The 21030-nt window shown below is 42.7% G+C and overlaps 1 protein-coding gene across 4 annotated transcripts in view; it reads left to right on the plus strand.

Moving 5' to 3' along the window:
• Positions 1-21030, plus strand: part of EXTL3 (exostosin like glycosyltransferase 3) — a 133258-nt gene that overhangs the window by 82164 nt on the left and 30064 nt on the right. For 2 of the 4 annotated variants that reach the window (XM_063709166.1, XM_063709168.1), the window contains exons 2-3: positions 10846-10939; positions 12960-15582. In XM_063709166.1, coding sequence (XP_063565236.1) covers positions 13435-15582 — 2148 coding nt within the window. In that variant the 5' untranslated portion in view covers positions 10846-10939; positions 12960-13434. Of the gene's footprint in view, positions 1-10845; positions 10970-12959; positions 15583-21030 lie in introns of all 4 variants that reach the window. The other 2 variants (XM_063709167.1, XM_055348311.2) reach the window with 2 other exon arrangements.

A 21030-nucleotide genomic window follows, 5' to 3' on the forward strand; every position in this document is an offset into this window, starting at 1 on the left:
TAAAAACTCTAAAAGCTTCATCAAGTCCTCTTGGTTCGACTCCTTTGGTGGAGGAGGAAGCGCAGAACACCACCACATGTCCATTTTTTCCCCCATATGTGATTTACTTAAGAGTCGTCTTTAGCATTTCTTGTCACTTTGTCCTATTCTTTGTCCAATTTAGGTAGCTTCATTTTTACTGGCCGAGCTCCCCGTGCTTTCTTTTGTTTTTAAAGGCTTTGTGTGTTGCAGCCATGCAGACTCTGCAGTTTTCTGTATTTTGTTCGGCAGTGAGTCCTGCATTCTGATACAGTGACTATCGCTGTGACCTGTGTGCTGGGATAGTAACTGCGGGGCACAGAGTCTGGAGCGAAGCGAAGCCTTCTCAGCGACTTGCTATTTAGCAGAGGGACTTTGAAATATTTTGTGATGAAAGAAAAACCGTTTTCTTAAACTGTTATTTGATGTGTTAAAAATACCTTATCCTGTGGGAATTTCCCATTCGTTTGCCTGTGGGGAGCCGGAGGAATCATAAGAACTCACGAGCAAGAGAGAATCGAGCCTAAGTGCTTTCTGGAAGAGTCAGAATTGTGGCTCTTCAGACTTCCGGAAACGTGCTTAATATCCAGAGATGTGAGGGGCATACCTACCTAAAAAATGATTGACAGGCGTATGTCTGTATCCCTCCACTTCTCGCTTTTCTAGTGGGGGAAAACCCTGTTAATACTTGGTGTGTAGTTGGGATCTTTCAGTGATTAGGCCTCAAGAGTTTTGACTTCGGAGTAAAAAGATTTTAAGGGAACAGTTTGGAGAGAAGTAAGTCAGGGGCCAGGCTGAGCATGGGAAATGTATTTCTAGGAGAGAGGGCAAGTCCAGAGGGTGGTTTGAAGCCAGCAGAAGACTAGAGAGAGACCTGTTCTTTTCCGCAGGGCCCTAGGCCAGCGGTGGATTGGAGGGTTATGGGTGATGAGGGGCTGCAGGAGTGATGCGGAGTCCTTGTCTCAGTTGAGACTGGTGGTCTTCTGGAGGAGGGTGGGAGGGATTCCCTGATGTAGACTCAGGTGTTAGGAGAAAAATGAAGTCCCATCAGACCCACTCTTGGTAAAGGTTCGAGCGCCTTTGTATGTTACTCTAGAGTGAGGCGAGGAATATGAAACCAGGACCTTTCATAACGTCCTAAAACTGCCTACTCCATTCGCTGGTTATTAGGTTTAGCTCAGAAAACTTCTATTAACATATTTCTATTTTATTTTTGTTACCTCTTCATTTCGGCAACTATCATTTCGAAGACTTTCAATGATAGGGCAGCTGACTAAGAGGGAAGAAAGGATTTTTCACGTTTGGAGGTTTCGTGGAAATAGCATAGCCCAGGCAGAGAGAGTTTGTGAGCTCAAGAGGGACAGAGGTGGGCTCACCTGTAAGCTTCATCTTTTCTTTTCTTGCCTGAACCAGTTGCACAGTCCTTTTAAATTTTCAGTCATTCAGACCTCTTGGGTGATGTTACTAGGGAGAAGAGAAGCAGGATTTAAAAAACCTGTGATCTTGAAAATAGAAGAGGATCGGGGAGACTCATTACTAACATACTTCCCTCTCCCACACTTAGGCCATAAAGTGCAGTGTAGGATACTACTCACATGCACCCAAATGACCCATCAAAAGTCTAGAAGTGGAGCCATAGGAAGATGAACTGTAGAATCTGTTGGAGAGTGAAAGCATCATATACATAATATTTAAGAATGCCTACTATACGCAGCCATACAAACGGAATCCATAACTGAATGAGCAAAGCTGTATTCCAGTGAAACTATCTACAAAAGCAGGCAGCTGCCGCTTGCGGGTGCCTGCCTTAGAGTGCCACCCTCACACACATGCCTTTCCTTTGGTATATTCCTTCATTTGGCTGTGTCCAATACCTTTTGGACTGGTCAATAATATTAATGGTTAACGTCCTGGATGTTTGCTTTTTTGACCATTTTCCCTTTAAAGTCTCGTTTCCAACTTGGTTTTAAATGTTTTTTCAGCAATTTTGACCTACTCTTTCCAGCATGGCTTCTTTTCTTTTTCTTTTTTTTTTTTCATTTTTCTTTTGAGACGCCATCTCGCTCTTTTCGCCCAGGCTAGAGTGCAATGGCATGATCTCAGGTGACTGCAAACTTCCGCCTCCCAGGTTCAAGTAATTCTCCTGCCTCAACCTCCCAAGTAGCTGGCATTACAGGTGTGCGCCACCACACCCGGCTAATCTTGTACTTTCAGTAGAGACGGGGTTTCACCAAGTTGGCCAGGCTGGTCTTGAACTTCCACCCACCTCGGCCTCCCAAAGTGCTGGGATATAGGCGTGAGCCGCCGCATCCGGCTTCTTTTGTTTCTGAAATAGAGCTGTAAAATATAAAAGCACAGTGGCTTCGAATGGAGAAAATCGTTGATGGGATCCCAAATTATTAATGGAGTCTGTGGAAAATTAAGGGGGGCCTTAAAGCCTTATGCCTGAAATCTTGGAGGTGAAACAAGAAGGAGGTCTTGGGAATGGCCTTGCTGCCTTGAGTAGATAGGGTGGTGAAATTTTCCCCACAGTAAAACATGTTTTTGTGCTTCCTGGGAGCACGGCAATTGTCAGTGAGGGCCTAGAGTCTAAAAGGATCTTTGAGGTCATCCGGTCTAACCCCTTAATTTATGAGTTAACAAAGGACAAGGAGCTTATGAATCAAGAACGAGGAATTGGAAAGTTAGGGGACCTGATGAATCAGAAATATGGTAATAATGATGGGATGGTAAAGCGTCTCAAGCTGAATTCACCCACAAAGGGTGAAGGAGAATGCCCGAGTCATAAGCTGATTTAAGGCTGGGCACGGTGGCTCACACCTGTAATCCCAGCACTTTGGGAGGCGGAGGTGAGAGGATCACCTTGAGTCCAGGAGTTCAAGACCAGCTTGAGCAACATTATAGTAAGACCCTGTCTCTTAAAAAAAGAAATAAAAAACCTGATTTATATATGGCTTAGCAAACTTGCTTCACTTTCTCTATCTCATTCAGGGAGGCCCAGGGCACTAACGATATCAATTGTATGCCTCCACAGCATAAAATAAAAATCATGTATGTTTGAGAAGCGGAAACCGTTAGATTAGTTTATACTGTAGGCACTTGCATACTAAGTTGACTGTTCTGAGAATAAGTTAGCAAAATCCATCTGAAGACCTTATTTAAAAACCTTGTTTCTACATCTCTACCCAGCCCTTATGAAAATGATGCATCTCATTTTAGGAGGGAGAGTGAGAAAGATAGGAAGAATGCAGAAATCACCTATAATTTCACAATCTAGAAGTGCCTCTGTTGGTGTTTTTGCTTCTGTTTGTTTTTCTATTCAGAAATATATACATATGCATTTTAAACATGTTATACTGCATATATGGCTTTGAATCTGTATTTTTCCAGCTAACATTGTGAACATGTTTTCATTTTATTTAAAACCATTGAAAAGCTTCCTAATGGTATCATAGTCATATCAGTGACAGTCACACTTTGTTTAACCTTGCTCCTAGTCTTGGACATTTAATTTATATATTTTATATAGATGATAAAGAATAATGAGGTGATTGCGTCTTTATATACAAATCTTGCTCACCTAAAATATATTCCTAGAAAGTGAAATTGCTGAATCAGAGATAAGAAAATTTTGAAGGTTTTTTTCTTACAAATGGCAAATTACTTTTCAGTTTACCTTTCTACTAACACAAGAGTACCTGCCACATTGTAGCAACCAGCATAGTTCAGAGTTGTACTGTACTTTAATCACTTTATTTTAATGTTTTAGTATGAACATTTTGGAAGTTAAATCTTTTTTCTCACTCATGATTCTTTAAGAATAATTTCTCGGATAGAATTACAGGGAAAGAGGATAGACACAGTTTCAGTGTTTTTATTACTGCCAAATTGTGCTCCAGAAAGGTGTGCCAATTTGCAGTCCCAGCAGCCAAGTGTGGGAATGTTTACCCTGGATCCTGCTTAGCACCAGATATTATAATTTTACAATTCTTCGATGATTTATTAGTGGAAAATATCACAGTATCTTGTTTGAAATATGTATTCCTTTGCTAGGAAGGTTAAACATATAAACATGTTTATCACTTGAACCCTTTTTTGTGTAACTTCTTGTTTATGTCCGTTGACCACTGTTGATTGCCCTTCTTTTAATTCTGTCATGTTGTGCAGGCTTCCCCATTTTTAATCAAATTTAAGCTTTTTTTTTCCTTCTGAATACATAGAATCCTTTGATTCTTATATAGTCAAACCTGTTGAACATTTCTGGATTTTACTTTTGCTTGGATTCCTGGAAAAGTGGCTGTACTTGAGATGAAATTACATGTATGTTTTCCTTTTCTTGTTACGGTTCATTTATTATAATTAACTCTTGAATCCACCTGGAACTTATTTTTGGATTTGGTTTGTCATGCAGTAATCTGACTTTATTTTTTTTCCCAAATAGATGTGTCACATTGTTTATTGAAAAATGTAATGAGGTGTTCTTTAAAAAGATTGCAACAAGGTAATATTTTTAATTACAAAAGTAATACATAATGATTGTAAAATGAATTAAGACAAAATGAATCCTCTAAGTAAACAAATGGTAGATAAGCAAGAAGCAGTATACAGGGCTGTAGGTCATACGGACCTGGATTTGTAACTTGGTTGCTGTATTGCCTTGAACAAGTTTCCTATCCTCAGTGATACACCACTGCTTCATCGGTGAAGTGGAAATGACAGTACTCCCATGTGGCTGATGAAATGAGATAATATGTGTGAAGTGTGTTATCTAGAGTACTGTGCCTAGCACACTGTAAATATAAATCAGTAGCAATTATGAAAAAGCCCTCTCCTCCCCATCTTCCAAGGGTATGTGGTGCATTGTAATGCGGACTTTCTGCGTTAGCTAAGGGATAGTGCTGTTTGTCTTTCTTAGCTGTCTACGTTGATTCAGCTGCCATCAATCTGAATCTCCATTACTATCAATTCTTCATTAGACCAACAGTTTTGGAGTTAGGGTTGTGTGCTCTGCATTAAAATCACCTGGGAACTTTGTCAAACTGCAGGAGTTTGGCCCTCACACCTAGGAATTCTGATTTAGTTAATGTAGCACGGGTCCCGGTTTGTTATTTGAAAAAATTCTTAAGTGGTGAATCTGATTTTTACACATAATTAAACTGACTGGTAAGACAATACGATTTGGATTTGTGGGACATTAGCAAACTGGTGGGAAGGGAAGCAGATAAGGCAATGGCATAATTTTCAAACTGAGGACTTATCCTGGGAGTTGAGACTTCTGGGCCCAGGTTTGTTGCCAAGTAAACAGATAACTTGGAGTAATCAATAGCCTCATTTTCCTTGTTAATATCTGTATATGCAGCAGCGGAAGGAATGCTCACCACTTACTGATGAGTTCCTTTTGTATTTTGTGATTTGTCTGCTAGTGGCATTTGTGGAACACCTTGGGATTTAGAAACCTGCTCTTAAGCCCAAAGAATAAATTGTTTTCCCTTTCAAACAGCCCTGTAATAAGGGCGGCTCAAACTCGGGTTCTCTGGTTGCATCATAATCTTCACTCTTCAGTCAGTAGGTCAAGGCACAACCAGTTTTTCACACTTCATTTTGCTTTTTAATTGCTGAGAATGTTCTGTTTCCCTTTTTTCATCTAGGCTAGGTTATACAGTAAGAAACCACTGTGGTCGTTGGATTGTGAAAAACATAGGGCCTTGGTTTCCTGTAACTTGGGAAGTGTCTACATGTAGTTCTTACAGCTTACTCTTTAGCTACAATTAGTTTCCCTGGGAAGTGCTTTTTTTTTTTTTTTTTTTTTTTTTTAAACAGAAGACAAATCAGTGATAGTGTTGGGAAATGTGTTTTAGTGCTTATTAACATACTTCCTGACTTCACGAACTAGGTACTGTCTTGCCTTGACAGGCTGTTTGTCATGCCCGTAGTTAGGAAATCAGGAAATGATGTTTTTTTGGGTTGTTAGTACTTAAAAACAAAACAATCCTCTGAAATACTGCTTTCAGCGACCTCACTGAACTGGTTTCCTGTGGAGAACTCTCTTTACCTAATTGGAAGGGCTCCTGGTGATGGCAGCAATGGCAGCAGCATGCAGACAGCTCTGTAGAACCCGCACCTGGGTTGTCATGGAGTTTTGCCACTTGATGGGCCCATTTTGACCTAAATGAGAAAGAGAAAATAGTACTACAAGCACAGATACACAGGTGGGCCATAGGCACAGTGGCAAACATCTTTTGTTCTGAGTCTGCTATTCTCTTTAGCAGGTAAATACTTTGAATATAGTGTTGGCTTTGGGTTTTAGAGGAATATTATGTGTGTCAATTGTAATTATTATTCATGGTTACAGCGGAGTAGCAGTGATATGGAGAATGTAAAAATGATACACATGATAGGCATGTGTGTGTGCCTGCTCGCACTGTTACTTGAATTAATATAGACAGTGTAACATAATTAAGGCATTAAAGGTATGAGCTTTACAGCCAGCTTGCTTTGGTTTGAATTCAAGTTTTACCACATAACATGGGTGACCCATGGCTCATTAGCCTCTGTGCTTTGGTTTCCTCGTGTACAGAACAGGAATAACAGTAAACCCACTTCACGGGATTGCTGTGAGGATTAAGTGAGTGTGTTGAGGAATATGTGGTAATAGGTTTAACCCGGCATACAGTAAGCATTCAATACCTGTTAGCTATTATCATAATTATTTAAGATATTAGAGGCCGTTGAAGGTTTCATTGGGAACATCTGGAAAGCGTCTAGCCCCTCTCTCTCTGTTTCTCGCTCTGTTCTCCCTTCATACCTTCCACGTGGAAGGCATAATAGCCAGATGGAGCAGTGACTCCCTTCTTCCCTGTCACGCCTCCTGTCTCTCCTGTCTCTCCGGGTGAGTGTTTTAGTGTAGTTTAACTTTTTTTCTTTCTTTTGGAGTAGTCTGATAATTTTCTGCGTATAAAAAAATTTACAGTTTTATTAAAAGATGCAAAAGAAGAGCTAAATAGAGACATATCCCAGATCCGCAATGGGAAGTTTCAATATCGGTGTTTTAGTTTTACAAGGAGAAAAGTCGAGTCCGTAGGATGGTTGTTATATCAACAAACTCTTGAAAGCAAGGCCGTGAGTAATGTTCCTCAGATAATCGCAGTTTGCTGTTGTGATAAGGGATGTGAGAGGAGGAGGGCCCTGGTACGTGGAGGTGGAGGGGCGAGAAGGTGAAGGGGAACACCAGCACGTGCACAGTTCTGGGTTGGAACTCTGAGCCCCGACTTCTCAGCCCACCGCTCAGACTCTCGAATGGAGTGATTACATTACAGCTTTCCAGGGCTACTGCTTGGTTCAGCCCTCCAGTGAGTAGCTAGCAGATGGCGACTTCTACTTTGCATTTGTCAGCAAAAATGTCTGATTAGGGAAAAGAGTAAAAGGTAGAATGCTGGCCACAATCTGAATGATAAATCTCTGTATACAACTATTTTAATTTTTTTTCCCCTGGGAGAAGACACTGTCATGATCCTGTTCTAGTCATAGAAGATGTGCTTGCTGCCATTGGACGTCTGAGGTGTAGATGTCTGTGTTGCTGACCACTGGAAAAAGGATTATCAGGAGGGAGGTGAAGATGGGAAAAGTACATTTGAGAGTCAGCCAATCAGGGGGCTAACCGAAGCTCATTGGCAAGCTCTGGGAGGTGAAGGCAGAAAAGAGGTTGAGGACAAGCCTGCAGGAACAGCTACATTTGGGGAGTGGTGAAAAGGGGTCAGAGAAAGAGAACCAGGAGAGGACATGGGCAGGAAGTGTAAAATGCAGACTGACTTAATATGAAGTGCACAGCATGGGTGAGAACGCAAGACACTTTGATAGGAGAAATGAAGGTGTAAGTGGGGAGAATTTTTATGCTTCTGGATAGGATTACCCTAATATTGTGTTAAGTATTTTTGTGCCTATATTCATGAGAGATTTTTTTTTGTAGTTTTCTTTTTTTTTTTTTTTTGAGGCAAGGTCTTGCTCTGTCACCCAGGTGTGATCTCACCTCCCACCTCAGCCTCTAGTAGCTGGGACCATGCCTGGCTAATTTAAATTTTTTTTCTTTTTTTTTTTTTTTTGGTAGAGATGGGGGTCTCACTGTGTTGCCAGGGCTGGTCTCAAGTCATACTCTCCCCTCAGCCTTCCGGAGTGGTGTGATTACAGGCATGAGCTGCAGCGCCTGGCTTGTGGTGGTCTTTATTTTGGTACTGTCTTTGTCTGGCTTTAGTCAGGGCAATGCTAGGTTTATAAAATGAACTGGGAAGTGTTCCTTCCTCTGGAAGAGACAGTGTAGAATAGGTGTTTATTTTTCTTTAAATGTTCAGTAGAATTCTTCAGTGAACCATCTGGGGCTGGAGATTTTTTTTGGGATTTTCAAAAGTATGAAGTCAGTTTACTTAATAGTTACAAAACTAATTCAGATTATTCCCTGTTGGATGAGTTGTGGTACTTTGTGTTTTCCAAGGAGTTGGTCTATTTCACTGAAGTGTATAGAGTTGTTTGTAGCCTGCAGGGACTGTGGTGATAGCCCCTGTTTCATTCCTGCTATTGGAAATTTGTGTCTTTTCCCTTTTTTCTTTGTCATTCTTGTAGGTTTTTCAAACCAGTGACAAACCTCTTTGTTTTCTTGATTTTTCTCTTCTGCTTTTCTGTTTTCGATTTCGTTGATTTCTGCTCTTTAGGTTTGTTTTGTTTTTTTTCTGGGTTCTTGAAGGAGGAGCATAGGTTATTGATTCGAGACTTTTCTTCAATGCAAGAATTTATGCATAAATTTTCCTCTTAGCACTGTTTTAGCCATGTTCCCATTTTTTTTTCTTCCATCTATAATATCTTACTTAATTTGTGCAATAACCCTGGCGGTAGGTAGAGATTTTCAGACTCACTTTACAAAGGAGGAAATGAGCTCAGGGAGATTATGTAACATTCCCAAATTCTCAAGGCTGAGCTGCATCCTGAGCCGGGTAGTCTAGCTGCAGGTCCATATGGCCATCCAGCTGCCTCCTGCCTCTGAAGTTCTCTCTCTGTAGTTTATAATGTATTCAATACAATATATTATTTGTTAATGGATTCATTAACATTATGTTGAGAGCCATGGGGAACACTTTCAGTATGAGGTAGGAGGACTGGGTCCCAGCAAAGCAGAAAGGGAGGATGAGTCAGGGAAGTAGATGGAACACTAAAAAAGCACAGCTTCATGGAAGTCCAGGGGAGAATTGAGAGTTTGTAGGATGAGGAAGTGATCAGTGATAGGATTCGTTTATTTAACAAATATTTATAGAGTGTTTACAGTGTGCTGGACACTGGGCTGGGTGCTGGCCACGCAGCAGTGATCCAAACACAAAGGGTTCCTCCCCTCGAGGATTAGGCTTTGGTGGGGAAGGGAGGGAATTAATAAATTAAAAGACATTAGGAAGTAAATCAGTGGGTCGATGCCAGAGAGCATCAGGGGGTAAGAAAGGCAACTTTAAATGGTAATGCCAGGAAAGTTGAGGCCTGAAGGATGAGAAAGAGTCTGCCAGGCAGAAGCCTGGGGAAGAACATTTCAGACAAAACAGGCATAAAGTTTTGAGAGCGAGAAGCTTGGCACAGTGGAGGAGATAAGAGGAGGCTAGTGTGGCTGAAGCTGAGAGAGCAAGGGGAAGAGCGATGGTAACTGAGATGGGTCTGGGGAGCCAGGCAGTACAGTGGGCAGCCTTGAAAATACTGAGAGGGGAGGCGTGGTCTGACTCACGTTTCAAGATGGTCCTGGTTGCTGTGTATGGAGTGCATTGTAGGGGCAGGAATGGAGGCCAGCTGGCAAGTTAAGCATGAAATGCTGTGGCAGGTGACTGAGAATGAATTAGACATGTACATTGTATATGGAATAAACAAAATCTGAAGGTTGCTCCTTATCATTGTTTCAGTGACATTTATTTCTAGAGGCTGATATGTTTATTGTCATTTTCCAGAGAATGACAGAAGAGATTCTGAGGGTATCCTTTTTCTTTTGCGCTTGAAATAATTTAATTAGCTGTTTAGGAAGGAATGCTCATGCTATTGGACATGGATGATGCTTTTGCCTGGCTCCAGTAAAAGAGATGGGAATTTAGTGGGGATGCATTCTTTTGAATCATTGTTGAATTATTGGTTTCTGTGAGAACATTTGTTTCTACTCTCAGCTCTGCTTATATGTAAGTTGGTTGCACTAGAAATATTAGACTAACTATAGTCAGTCTCCAAATGACTTTTTAATAACCTCTGTTTAGACTCTGTATGTAGTATCTTTTTGAATTTTTGGTATGAAAAATTTCAAACCTAGACAAAAGAGAGCCTGATATAATAAGCCCCCATGGGTACCCATCATTCAGTGTCAACAGCAGTCAGCTCACGGCCGATCTTGGGTTCATTTCTACCCGCAAACATTCCCTGCCACCCTCATACTGTTTATTTTGAAGCAAATTCCAGGTATATCATTTCATCTGTAAATATCTCAGTATATACTTTCAACAAGTAAGGACTTTTCCATATTTTAGTGTTTGGTTTTATTCCCCCTTAGAGCACATAAATAGGTAACGTCTGTCTGGACGGTTTGCCTGCGAGAGTCCCCGTGTATACCTCTTGTCCCAGTGTATTTATTAATAGTCTCCCTTTCCACTTCAAAGAGTCTCTGTTTGGACAGTAAATTATTTGGTGACCTCATGTACATAAGAGAAATCTTTTCATAGGGGACAGTAAATAGGTTCTTTAATAGCACTTTCAGTATTGAGTATTTTTCTAATAGTATGTCACTGTTCTATTTTTGTTTTTTGTTTTTTTTTTTTAAATCAGGAGAGCAAGCCCTGGAGGTTCACTCTTTCAAGAAGTCGTGTGCTGAGGTGTAATGCTACACAAGTCAGAGGAAGGAAGGGTCCTGAAACACATGGTGAGGAAGGAATGAGTCAGCTGGATTGCTGTGATTACGCCTTCTTTTCTTTTTCTTCCATTCTGTTGTTTCTTTGTTACCATTTGGTCATAAGTGCAAAGAAGATTCTTTTGAAAGCAAGAGATTTAAACATTTGAATCACAAGGATAATGTAAATTTGAGTATTTGGTCAGCTGCTAATTATCCAAGTTTAGATTATCCAAATATTTAAACCTTTTAGTAATATTATCATCAACTTTAGGTCTGATGTCTTGTCAGGTATTCTTTCTAATGGACAAAGTGACTCACACCATCATTTCCCTCCTCTCATTCTTTGCTGTTAGCCGATTCTAATATCCTCTTTTCTTTCTTTTTTTTTTTTTTGAGATGGTGTTTCACTCTTGTTGCCTGGGCTGGAGTGCAGTGGTGCGATCTCGGCTCACTGCAACCTCCGCCTCCAGGGTTCAGGCGATTCTCCTGCCTCAGCCTCCTGAGTAGCTGGGATTACAGTTGCGTGCCACCACACCCAGCTAATTTTGTATTTTTAGTAGAGATGGGGTTTTGCCATGTTGGCCAGGCTGGTCTCAAACTCCTGACCTCAGGAGATCCACTTGCCTCGGCCTCTCAAAGTGCTGGGATTACAGGTGTGAGCCACCATGTCTGGCCTAATATCCCCTTGTCTTTAGAAATTTATAATTTATTGACAGATTAAAATTTAATGTCAAATGTTACGATGAAATCAAATGTTACTTGAAAAAATGTTAGAATGTTTAAAGAAATCTTTATTCTGAAACATAATTAAAATTATGTTTATAAAAATGGTAAAAAGGAGAGAAGACTATTACACCTTTAATAGTTAAACATCTTTGACAGAGGGAGAAGCTAGAGAAAGTGGTTGTGCCTCTGTGAAGTCCTACTCATTTTATGCTATGTGTACCCTTGTTTGTTTATATCTTATCTCTTAGGGTGAGGGAAGTTCCATGAGGTCAAGGATTATACATCCTAGATTCTCCCACAGTTATACTTAGCATGTCTTAGCCCTGTTAAGAGTATGGTGAATATTTTTTGGAAGAATTAAAAAAAGAAACCGGGAATATTCCCTGGCATAGAATATTATGATTTGCTTCTAGCTGTGTTGAGTTTGAGGGAAAGCAAGTGGCAAGCCTCTGTAGCCAGTGGCAGTGAAGCTTGATGAGAGAGCAGGGCTGGGAGTGTTGCTGAGGGACTGAGTCGCTACAAGCGTCCTCCCATCCACTGCACTTTGTATCACAGCAACGTGGTGCATTGTCGTCTCTGTGCAGCTATCTCCATTTTAGAAGATTAGGAAACCGAGGTCTGATAGCAAATCTGTCAGCAAAGAAGGAGAACGAATGCCTCTCATTTCTAAGTATAGTGTTCTTTCTAAAAGAGCAAGTTACTATTTATATTTTAAGAAAGAGCACATGATGTCTGCTAATGGAAGATAAATGAGAAGCAAACTGGGAAATACATTTTGTCTCAGGATTACTGCATCTACTACTGGATAAAGATCAAAAGAGTTCTCTTCAACCCTTTCAACTCTACATTGAACAAATTGAGCTTTTCAGAGTCTTTTTCTGTAAAGTATTTCCAAAGGAGACTTATAGGTTAGGAGTAAACATAAACTACCCAGGTTGGCTAGGAAGGTATTTCTTTTCATCTAAAGATGATGCCCAGGTGTGGAACAGGATAAGAAAAGACCATGGACATCCTTGTCCCATGAATTTAGTTGGTCATCATGTTAACAGGGCTATAATGCCGCTCTAGATCCAGTTAAATAAGAAGTGGGGAGGGGTTGTAAACTGCAGCTTTTTGGGGCACTTATCCATTTATTACCCCAAGTAAAAGACCTATACCAAACAGCAAACAACATCTCTGCATTGTCATTATAATGTTCTTTGAGACACAACCAGTGTTCCAGCCATTGTTCCATCTAAGATTTAAGCATTTTCTAGAAATGTATGGTGGCAGGGGTGTTGAACATAACTTCTTCAAGACTGACATGGTTCTCTTTCTTTTGCAGGCCTGATTGTTGGCAAAGGCATCGTAAGAAGCTGGCATTTATTTCTGTTCTAACCTATTACTGTATAACTGTGAATAGACACTATGCATATTTGTTGGTCAGCAAAACCAAGAAACAAGAGCTATGGCATTTGAAAAAGTCTGTCTGATTCCAGGGTGTTTTTCCTGGGTTTCATCATCAGGTACCTCCTCCCTTTCATCTCAGCAAGAATGTGGCACCTTTTACCGTTTGATAAAGATTAAGGACATGTTCTTTGGTCAACAGCCAGAACTTAAAATCTGCTGGAATAGGGTCAGAGACCATTTCAGCTGCAGCTGAGGAAAATGAAATTTTCATTTTATTTGGTGCCTTGTCCAGGGAGCACACTAACTCTTCTGGAAACGTGTCAGTGAAACAGAGATCGTTTTGTGGAATAGCAACCCATGGTTATGGCGAGTGACCCGACGTGATCTGGGGGGCAGGCTGCAGAGGACTCATGACAGGCTATACCATGCTGCGGAATGGGGGCGCGGGGAATGGAGGTCAGACCTGCATGCTGCGCTGGTCCAACCGCATCCGCCTCACGTGGCTCAGCTTCACGCTCTTTGTCATCCTGGTCTTCTTCCCGCTCATCGCCCACTATTACCTCACCACTCTGGATGAGGCTGATGAGGCAGGCAAGCGGATTTTTGGCCCCCGGGTGGGGAACGAGCTGTGTGAGGTGAAGCACGTGCTGGATCTGTGCCGCATCCGGGAGTCGGTGAGTGAAGAGCTCCTGCAGCTGGAGGCCAAGCGCCAAGAGCTGAACAGTGAGATCGCCAAGCTGAATCTGAAGATCGAAGCCTGTAAGAAGAGCATTGAGAACGCCAAGCAGGACCTGCTCCAGCTCAAGAATGTCATCAGCCAGACCGAGCATTCCTACAAGGAGCTCATGGCCCAGAACCAGCCCAAGCTGTCCCTACCCATCCGACTGCTCCCAGAGAAGGACGATGCCGGCTTCCCTCCCCCGAAGGCCACTCGGGGCTGCCGGCTACACAACTGCTTTGATTATTCTCGTTGCCCTCTCACCTCTGGCTTCCCAGTCTACGTCTATGACAGTGACCAGTTTGTCTTTGGCAGCTACCTGGATCCCTTGGTCAAGCAGGCTTTTCAGGCGACAGCACGAGCTAACGTTTATGTTACAGAAAATGCAGACATCGCCTGCCTTTATGTGATACTAGTGGGAGAGATGCAGGAGCCGGTGGTGCTGCGGCCTGCTGAGCTGGAGAAGCAGTTGTATTCCCTGCCACACTGGCGGACAGATGGACACAACCATGTCATCATCAATCTGTCACGTAAGTCAGATACACAGAACCTCCTCTATAACATCAGTACTGGCCGTGCCATGGTGGCCCAGTCCACCTTCTATGCTGTCCAGTACAGACCTGGCTTTGACTTGGTCATATCACCGCTGGTCCATGCCATGTCTGAGCCCAACTTCATGGAAATCCCACCACAGGTGCCGGTGAAGCGGAAATATCTCTTCACCTTCCAGGGGGAGAAGATTGAGTCTCTGAGGTCTAGCCTTCAGGAGGCCCGGTCCTTCGAAGAGGAAATGGAGGGCGACCCTCCCGCCGACTACGATGACCGGATCATTGCCACCCTGAAGGCGGTGCAGGACAGCAAGCTGGATCAGGTCCTGGTGGAATTCACCTGCAAAAACCAGCCCAAACCCAGCCTGCCGACTGAGTGGGCACTGTGTGGAGAGCGGGAGGACCGCTTGGAATTGCTGAAGCTCTCCACCTTCGCCCTCATCATTACCCCCGGGGACCCTCGCTTGGTTATTTCCTCTGGGTGTGCAACACGGCTCTTCGAAGCCCTGGAAGTCGGTGCCGTCCCGGTGGTGCTGGGGGAGCAGGTCCAGCTTCCCTACCAGGACATGCTGCAGTGGAACGAGGCGGCCCTGGTGGTGCCAAAGCCTCGTGTTACCGAGGTTCATTTCCTGCTCAGAAGCCTCTCTGATAGTGACCTCCTGGCTATGAGGCGGCAAGGCCGCTTTCTCTGGGAGACTTACTTCTCCACTGCTGACAGTATTTTTAATACCGTGCTGGCTATGATTAGGACTCGCATCCAGATCCCAGCCGCTCCCATCCGGGAAGAGGCGGCAGCTGAGATCCCCCACCGTTCAGGCAAGGCGGCTGGAACTGACCCCAACATGGCTGACAACGGGGACCTGGACCTGGGGCCAGTGGAGACGGAGCCGCCCTACGCCTCACCCAGATACCTCCGCAATTTCACTCTGACTGTCACTGACTTTTACCGCAGCTGGAACTGTGCTCCCGGGCCTTTCCATCTTTTCCCCCACACTCCCTTTGACCCTGTGTTGCCCTCAGAGGCCAAATTCTTGGGCTCAGGGACTGGCTTTCGGCCTATTGGTGGTGGAGCTGGGGGTTCTGGCAAGGAGTTTCAGGCAGCGCTTGGAGGCAATGTTCCCCGAGAGCAGTTCACGGTGGTGATGTTGACTTATGAGCGGGAGGAAGTGCTTATGAACTCTTTAGAGAGGCTGAATGGCCTCCCTTACCTGAACAAGGTCGTGGTGGTGTGGAATTCTCCCAAGCTGCCATCAGAGGACCTTCTGTGGCCTGACATTGGCGTCCCCATCATGGTAATAGAGAAACGAACAGTTCGTTTTGGTGCATGAAATAGTATTTCACTCTTAATCCCTTTTCCAACTTCCTTCACTTTAGCAATCGTAACTTCTAGCAGAGGAGAATACATGCATACTCATGAAAAACCTGTATAGATTCCTTTCTTCCTGAAGGGTTTGCTTGCTGCTTTTTCAAGACTTGGTAGTTCTGTGGCTGTTACTCACTTCCTAAATCGAGGATCCCCAAAACTGAAACTGATTGTATATTCAATATACAAAACCTTGTCGGTTATCCCATAGACTTCCATGTCATAACAAGATGATGATGATAATGATAAGCTACCATTTAGGAAGCACTTAGCCTCTAGGCACTATAATAAGCATTTTGTGACATATTATCGCTGTTTCTTCAGCTTATTCATATGGGAGCTGAAGCTTAGGTTAATGAATTTGCCTAAGATCATGGTGAGTAATGGAGAAGCTGAGCTTTAGTATGTCTGATTCCAGAAGTGGCAGCTTTAGTCACCTCCCAAAGGGTTTAGGAAGGCCTGTGTCATTTTCCAGGTATTCACAGAAGTCTTTTGGAAGACTGGAGTTGGGGTTTGATATTTTGGAGTTGGAGAACTCCAATTGAACCTTCCAGGGTGTCTTGTAGGTTCTTTCTCATTCTTTATTCCATCTCATGGTTAAGTGCTGTATTTTACAGGAAAAATAATAGCTAAATATGCAGGACAGGGCTTTAGTTCTGAGGAGTTTATCCATCTTCAGAATTAAACTTGGCATTCTAGAAGAGAGATGGCGACCATCTCTCTTAAATGTGCAGCCTTAGAGCAGGTCTTAAGCAGACTGCCAACTATTTAACCTGCTGCATACGTAGTTACTTCCCGGCAGAAGGTAGCAAAAAGTCTGATGGGCCACACGTTGCTAGAAGTCTCGGTTTTTAAAAAATGTACTTCACTGGGAAGCCAATTCATTTGAATTATTTTTCTAAGCAGCAGCATGGTGTAATAAGTATGAGATTTGGAGTGATACAGACCTGGGATTAAGTAGTCATTTCGTGATCTTTGATAATTAGCTTTTTTGATCTCAGCATTAAAGAGGAATCTAAGATAAGACAACTAAGGATTCTAGAAAGGTGCTCACTTATTTGATTCCTTCTTACCCCTTAATGTTAAAGGAGATGGAAGCCAGTATGTTTGTCTTGCCTATGCTCTGGGCAGCTTTAACTGACTTCACTCATAAAGGCTTCTTGTATCCTCTCTACATCATTTCTGTTTGTGTCATAGTTGTTACTGCCTACTTCCTTCTGTGCAAAGTGCCTCTTTGCTTTAAATTTTTTCTTACTGCTGCTAATCTTTATTTAATCGAATTTATAATCAGAAGCTATTCAAAGACTGTAGGGTTATAAATCCTTTTTATCCCAGTGTATTTTGTATATTAAGTTTTGTAAATAGGGAATTTTTTTAACAGACTTCTCAAAGTTCACTTTTTTTCTTTCTGTTACAATTTTATGTCATTGAAATTAAGAAAGCATTTGCTCTGTGAAAGATAGATGCTCCTCAAATAGTAGAATAATAGAGCAGCCATTGTTTTCCATTTTTCCTGAGTTTTCTTTGATTTTGATAGGGATGTAGAGAAGCTGGTGCCATACCAGTTAAGTTGACTGAAATTCATCAAGAACTTACCAGAATGAATCTTTTTTAAAAAACTCTGGTGGGAAATAAGTAGTCCTGACTATTGGGCAGCCCATCGCAATAATACCTAATTGGAAAATGCCAGAAACTTTACAGATAGGCTATTCTAAACAGCTTTCTCATATTAGCAATACAAGTTTTTTTTCTGGTCCTTTTAAAAAAGAGGAAATAGCTTCAGATGGAGAATTTCACTCCATCCTGTAAATATTCTGGTTGTGCTTTCTATCTAGGTGAGGCGGGTGTTCTGGGCAGCAGTTGAAGTTGCTGACATCTCGGATGTACCCAGCTATCAGAGCTAGAAAGAGACTGGTAGCTCTCTCTGCTATAGAAAAATGGCACTACTGTGATACACCTCAGAGTGGGTTTTCCGTCTAGATGTAGACGTAGCCAATTCAATATGCTAAGGTTAATTTTTATAAATTTAGCACCAGGGTTGTTCCCAGGCATCAGTGAATCTACCCAGGAACCTCCGTGCCATTTCAGAAAGTGCTGGGCAATACGGGCTCCTCTTATGTTTAGGTTCCCACTAAGCAACAGGCATAAGTGCTGGATGTTTGTGGGCTGTGAAGTGTATTGAGCCCCAGCTATTTTAAGTGGAGAAGGATTGTCTTAGGGGTGCCCCATAGGACTTATATGTTAAAATTCCTCATTCTTTTAAATAATTATTTGCATAAAAAGATCTAGCTTAGAGTGAAGGTGATCTTTATTGCCACCACCCTTGAACACTCCTGATTGAAATGCTCTGTGTAAAGAGAACTTCAGCACAAATGGGATGGTGGCGGGGCAAGGAGACAGGACTTGCAGAGAGATGGGAGAAGTGCCACCAGTTGAAGTGGGTCTCCCGTTGAATGGGGTAGGACTACCAAACAGAGGGGCGATGGTGGGTGTCTGCTCTCTCCCTTGCTCTTGTATATTTTGTAAACACATGGATCAGGTCCCTTAGCTCCTGGAGCATAACAACAAAGATATCTAATGAAAGCCAACTAGAGAGTATTATTATGCCAAGGGATTTGAGGTCTAGCCTTTTGAAAAACTCTCCACTATGTTGGGGACCACCACTTTCATGGCACCTGAAAGATGTTCCACTGTTTCCAGGCCTCCGTTGTTTCTGAGGATATATCAGTGGTTTTCAAATTTTTGTTTCCTTATATGTAAGGTGTGGTTTTCTCTCGCTACTTTTGAAATTTTTTCTTTGTATTTGGTTTTCAGCAGTTTGACTGTGGTATGCCTTAGCATGGTTTTCTTTGATTTTTATTCTGGAAAGTGTTGATATTTTTGTTTTAGTAGGTGGTTAGCTGTATTGACTCAGACTGAAAGCCCTGTCTCGTGAATGGCCACTCTCATGTTGAGTTCTTTTATATGTAGCTGCTCTGCTTACAGCCTGCACCAAGCATGCATGGCTTAGGGGTGGGCCAGAGACAGGGCAGTTTCTACGCAGAACTTGGAGCTCCCTCTCTCTGGCTTTCTCCTGTCTGGAATTTTCTCCATTCTTTCTACGGGCTGTGGTTACCTTACACATTTCCTTTACAGGCCAGAAAGACCATGGGTTTTGTATGAGAGTTTTAGCTGTCTTTCTTGGTACCAACTCTGGCCTACTCTCAGGGTGAAAGCAACAGTAATTCTCCCTGTGTCAGTAATTCCCTCCCTCTGAATTTTAGCACCCCTCCATAATTGGTTGTCTTTTGTTCACTCTCTAGTGCCTTCTGGAAATTCTTTTTTTGGTATTTTTGTGCAGAGGTTATAGTTGTCATCTGAGGGAGGACTGGGTCTGGCAGGAGCTTACAGAACTCTTCTGGAGGCAGAAATGCCAAGTAATCCCTTCTTGATAGATAGTCCCATTAAAAATTTTGGTTTGAGTTACTACTTTATTCTGACCAGTTTACACATCTTCCTTACTCTGCTTTATACTCTGGAAAATATTAAGTAGGGTGGCTGTTTTAGAGTCTGTCCTTTTGGAGTTATAACATGTGGGCTGTTAGGAAAGGGACATCTTTCAGTTACTAACAGTGTAGTCTAGCTCACTCAAGGCATCGCTTCCCTTCACACTGTATACTCACTGACTGCTGAGACAGTGTCTTGGCAGCCCGTCCCTGAGTCTTAGGTTTTCATTCTCTTCTTCATAAAGGGTATGGCTAATTGACGCCGGGTGCCTTGGAAGGGGGCTTTTAGAAGGGGTGACATTTGAGCAGAAGCCTGAATGAAGCGAGAGAGAAGGCCATGTAAATTCTGGAGGGATGTATGGGGAATGGCAAGCACCAGAAGCGATGCCCAGTGCATCCGGGTGGCACGTTTGAAGGAGGTTGGAGAAGGCAGTGGGACCAGCAGGTGCAGGACAGTGCAGGTCGTGGTTAGGAAGTCTGGGTTTTATCCTGTCTGCCTTAGGATGCCCTTGGAGGGTGTTGAGCAGAGGAGGCACATGATTTTTATGGAACTATGGGGAAAAGAGCAGAAGCAAAAAGACTTGCAGTAGCCTAGGCGAGGAGCGGTGGTGGAGAGAACCAGTTCAGAGATCAGCATAGCACACATCCTTGCAGACTGCAAGGTCTCTGTGGAAGTGATGAGGTCAGAATGCACCATTTTTTTTCCAAATGAAAATGATAGTGCTGGGCGCAGTGGCTCACGCCTGTAATCCCAGCACTTTGGGAGACTGAGGTGGGTGGACTGCTTGAGCCTAGGGGTTTGAGAACAGCCTGGGCAAGATAGGGAGACCCCATCTCTACAAAAAAATAGAAAAAATTAGCCAGGCATCATGCATGCCTGTAATCCAGGTTCTTGGGAAGCCGAGGTGGGGGGATTGCTTGAGCCTGGTAAGTCAAGGCTGCAGTGAGCTGTGATTGTGCCACGGCGCTCCAGCCTGGGTGATAGAGGGAGACCCTGTCTCTAAAAAAAAAAAAAAAAAAAAAAGAGATACAAGATTATTTTTCAATGCCCTTTTCCCTCTGTCCCAGCCCTTGATATTCAAATTGAACAGGGAGAGTTCTTTTTTTGGGTAATATAAATATCATTCCAGGGGAGTTATTTTCATCCTCTCCCCAGTAGTCTATTAGGGAAAAGGGAAGACTGGAAGAGAAGCTGCATCCGTAGTGCGCTCTTGGCATCAGGAACTTTCTGGCTGGGGACTCCGCCTCTCAGGCTAAGAGGCTTGGCTTCTGGCTAGACCTCAGGCGAGAGAGTGGAGATCATTCTCAGGGCTTACTCCTTAAAGTGTTGGTAAGCTGTATTTTTTTATCTCTGCCCACTCTACTTTTAAAAATATCCCTTGAACGAATGAGACGATAATTTCCTAAAATTGTGATAGCTAGGTGAAGCCAGCAGGAAAAACCTTGTCCAGCTTCTCCAGGTCCAAGACTGTGCAAGGTCTGGTGCACTTCACTAGGAGCTGGCACATCTGGGTGGTTTGTCTTTCTCTTTGACAACATTTTACTTAATAACTTGGTGGCTATAGCTGTGGGTTTCTGTTTGCGAATGGGCTGTATGGCTGCAAAGGAAAATTATATAAAACAAGGCTACCCTGAACCAAAAATGAATACCAAGAAATACAGAAGTTTAAAGCAATTGCTGGAAAGTCATGTTGCATAATTTACTAATTGCAGCAAATTGATTCTTGAGGTAATGTCTTCCCCTGTTAGTGTATGTGTACTCTTTTTACTAATTCAAAGTAAGGAATCTGAGACTGTAAGAATTTTGTTGCTTCAGGTCACTTGACTAACTGATACCTGTATTAGAATGAGGGCTCAGGACTTTTTTTTTTTATTATTGAGACAGAGTCTCA

Source organism: Gorilla gorilla, chromosome 7 (genome assembly GCF_029281585.2).
Source record: "Gorilla gorilla gorilla isolate KB3781 chromosome 7, NHGRI_mGorGor1-v2.1_pri, whole genome shotgun sequence".
Classification (NCBI taxonomy): domain Eukaryota; kingdom Metazoa; phylum Chordata; class Mammalia; order Primates; family Hominidae; genus Gorilla; species Gorilla gorilla.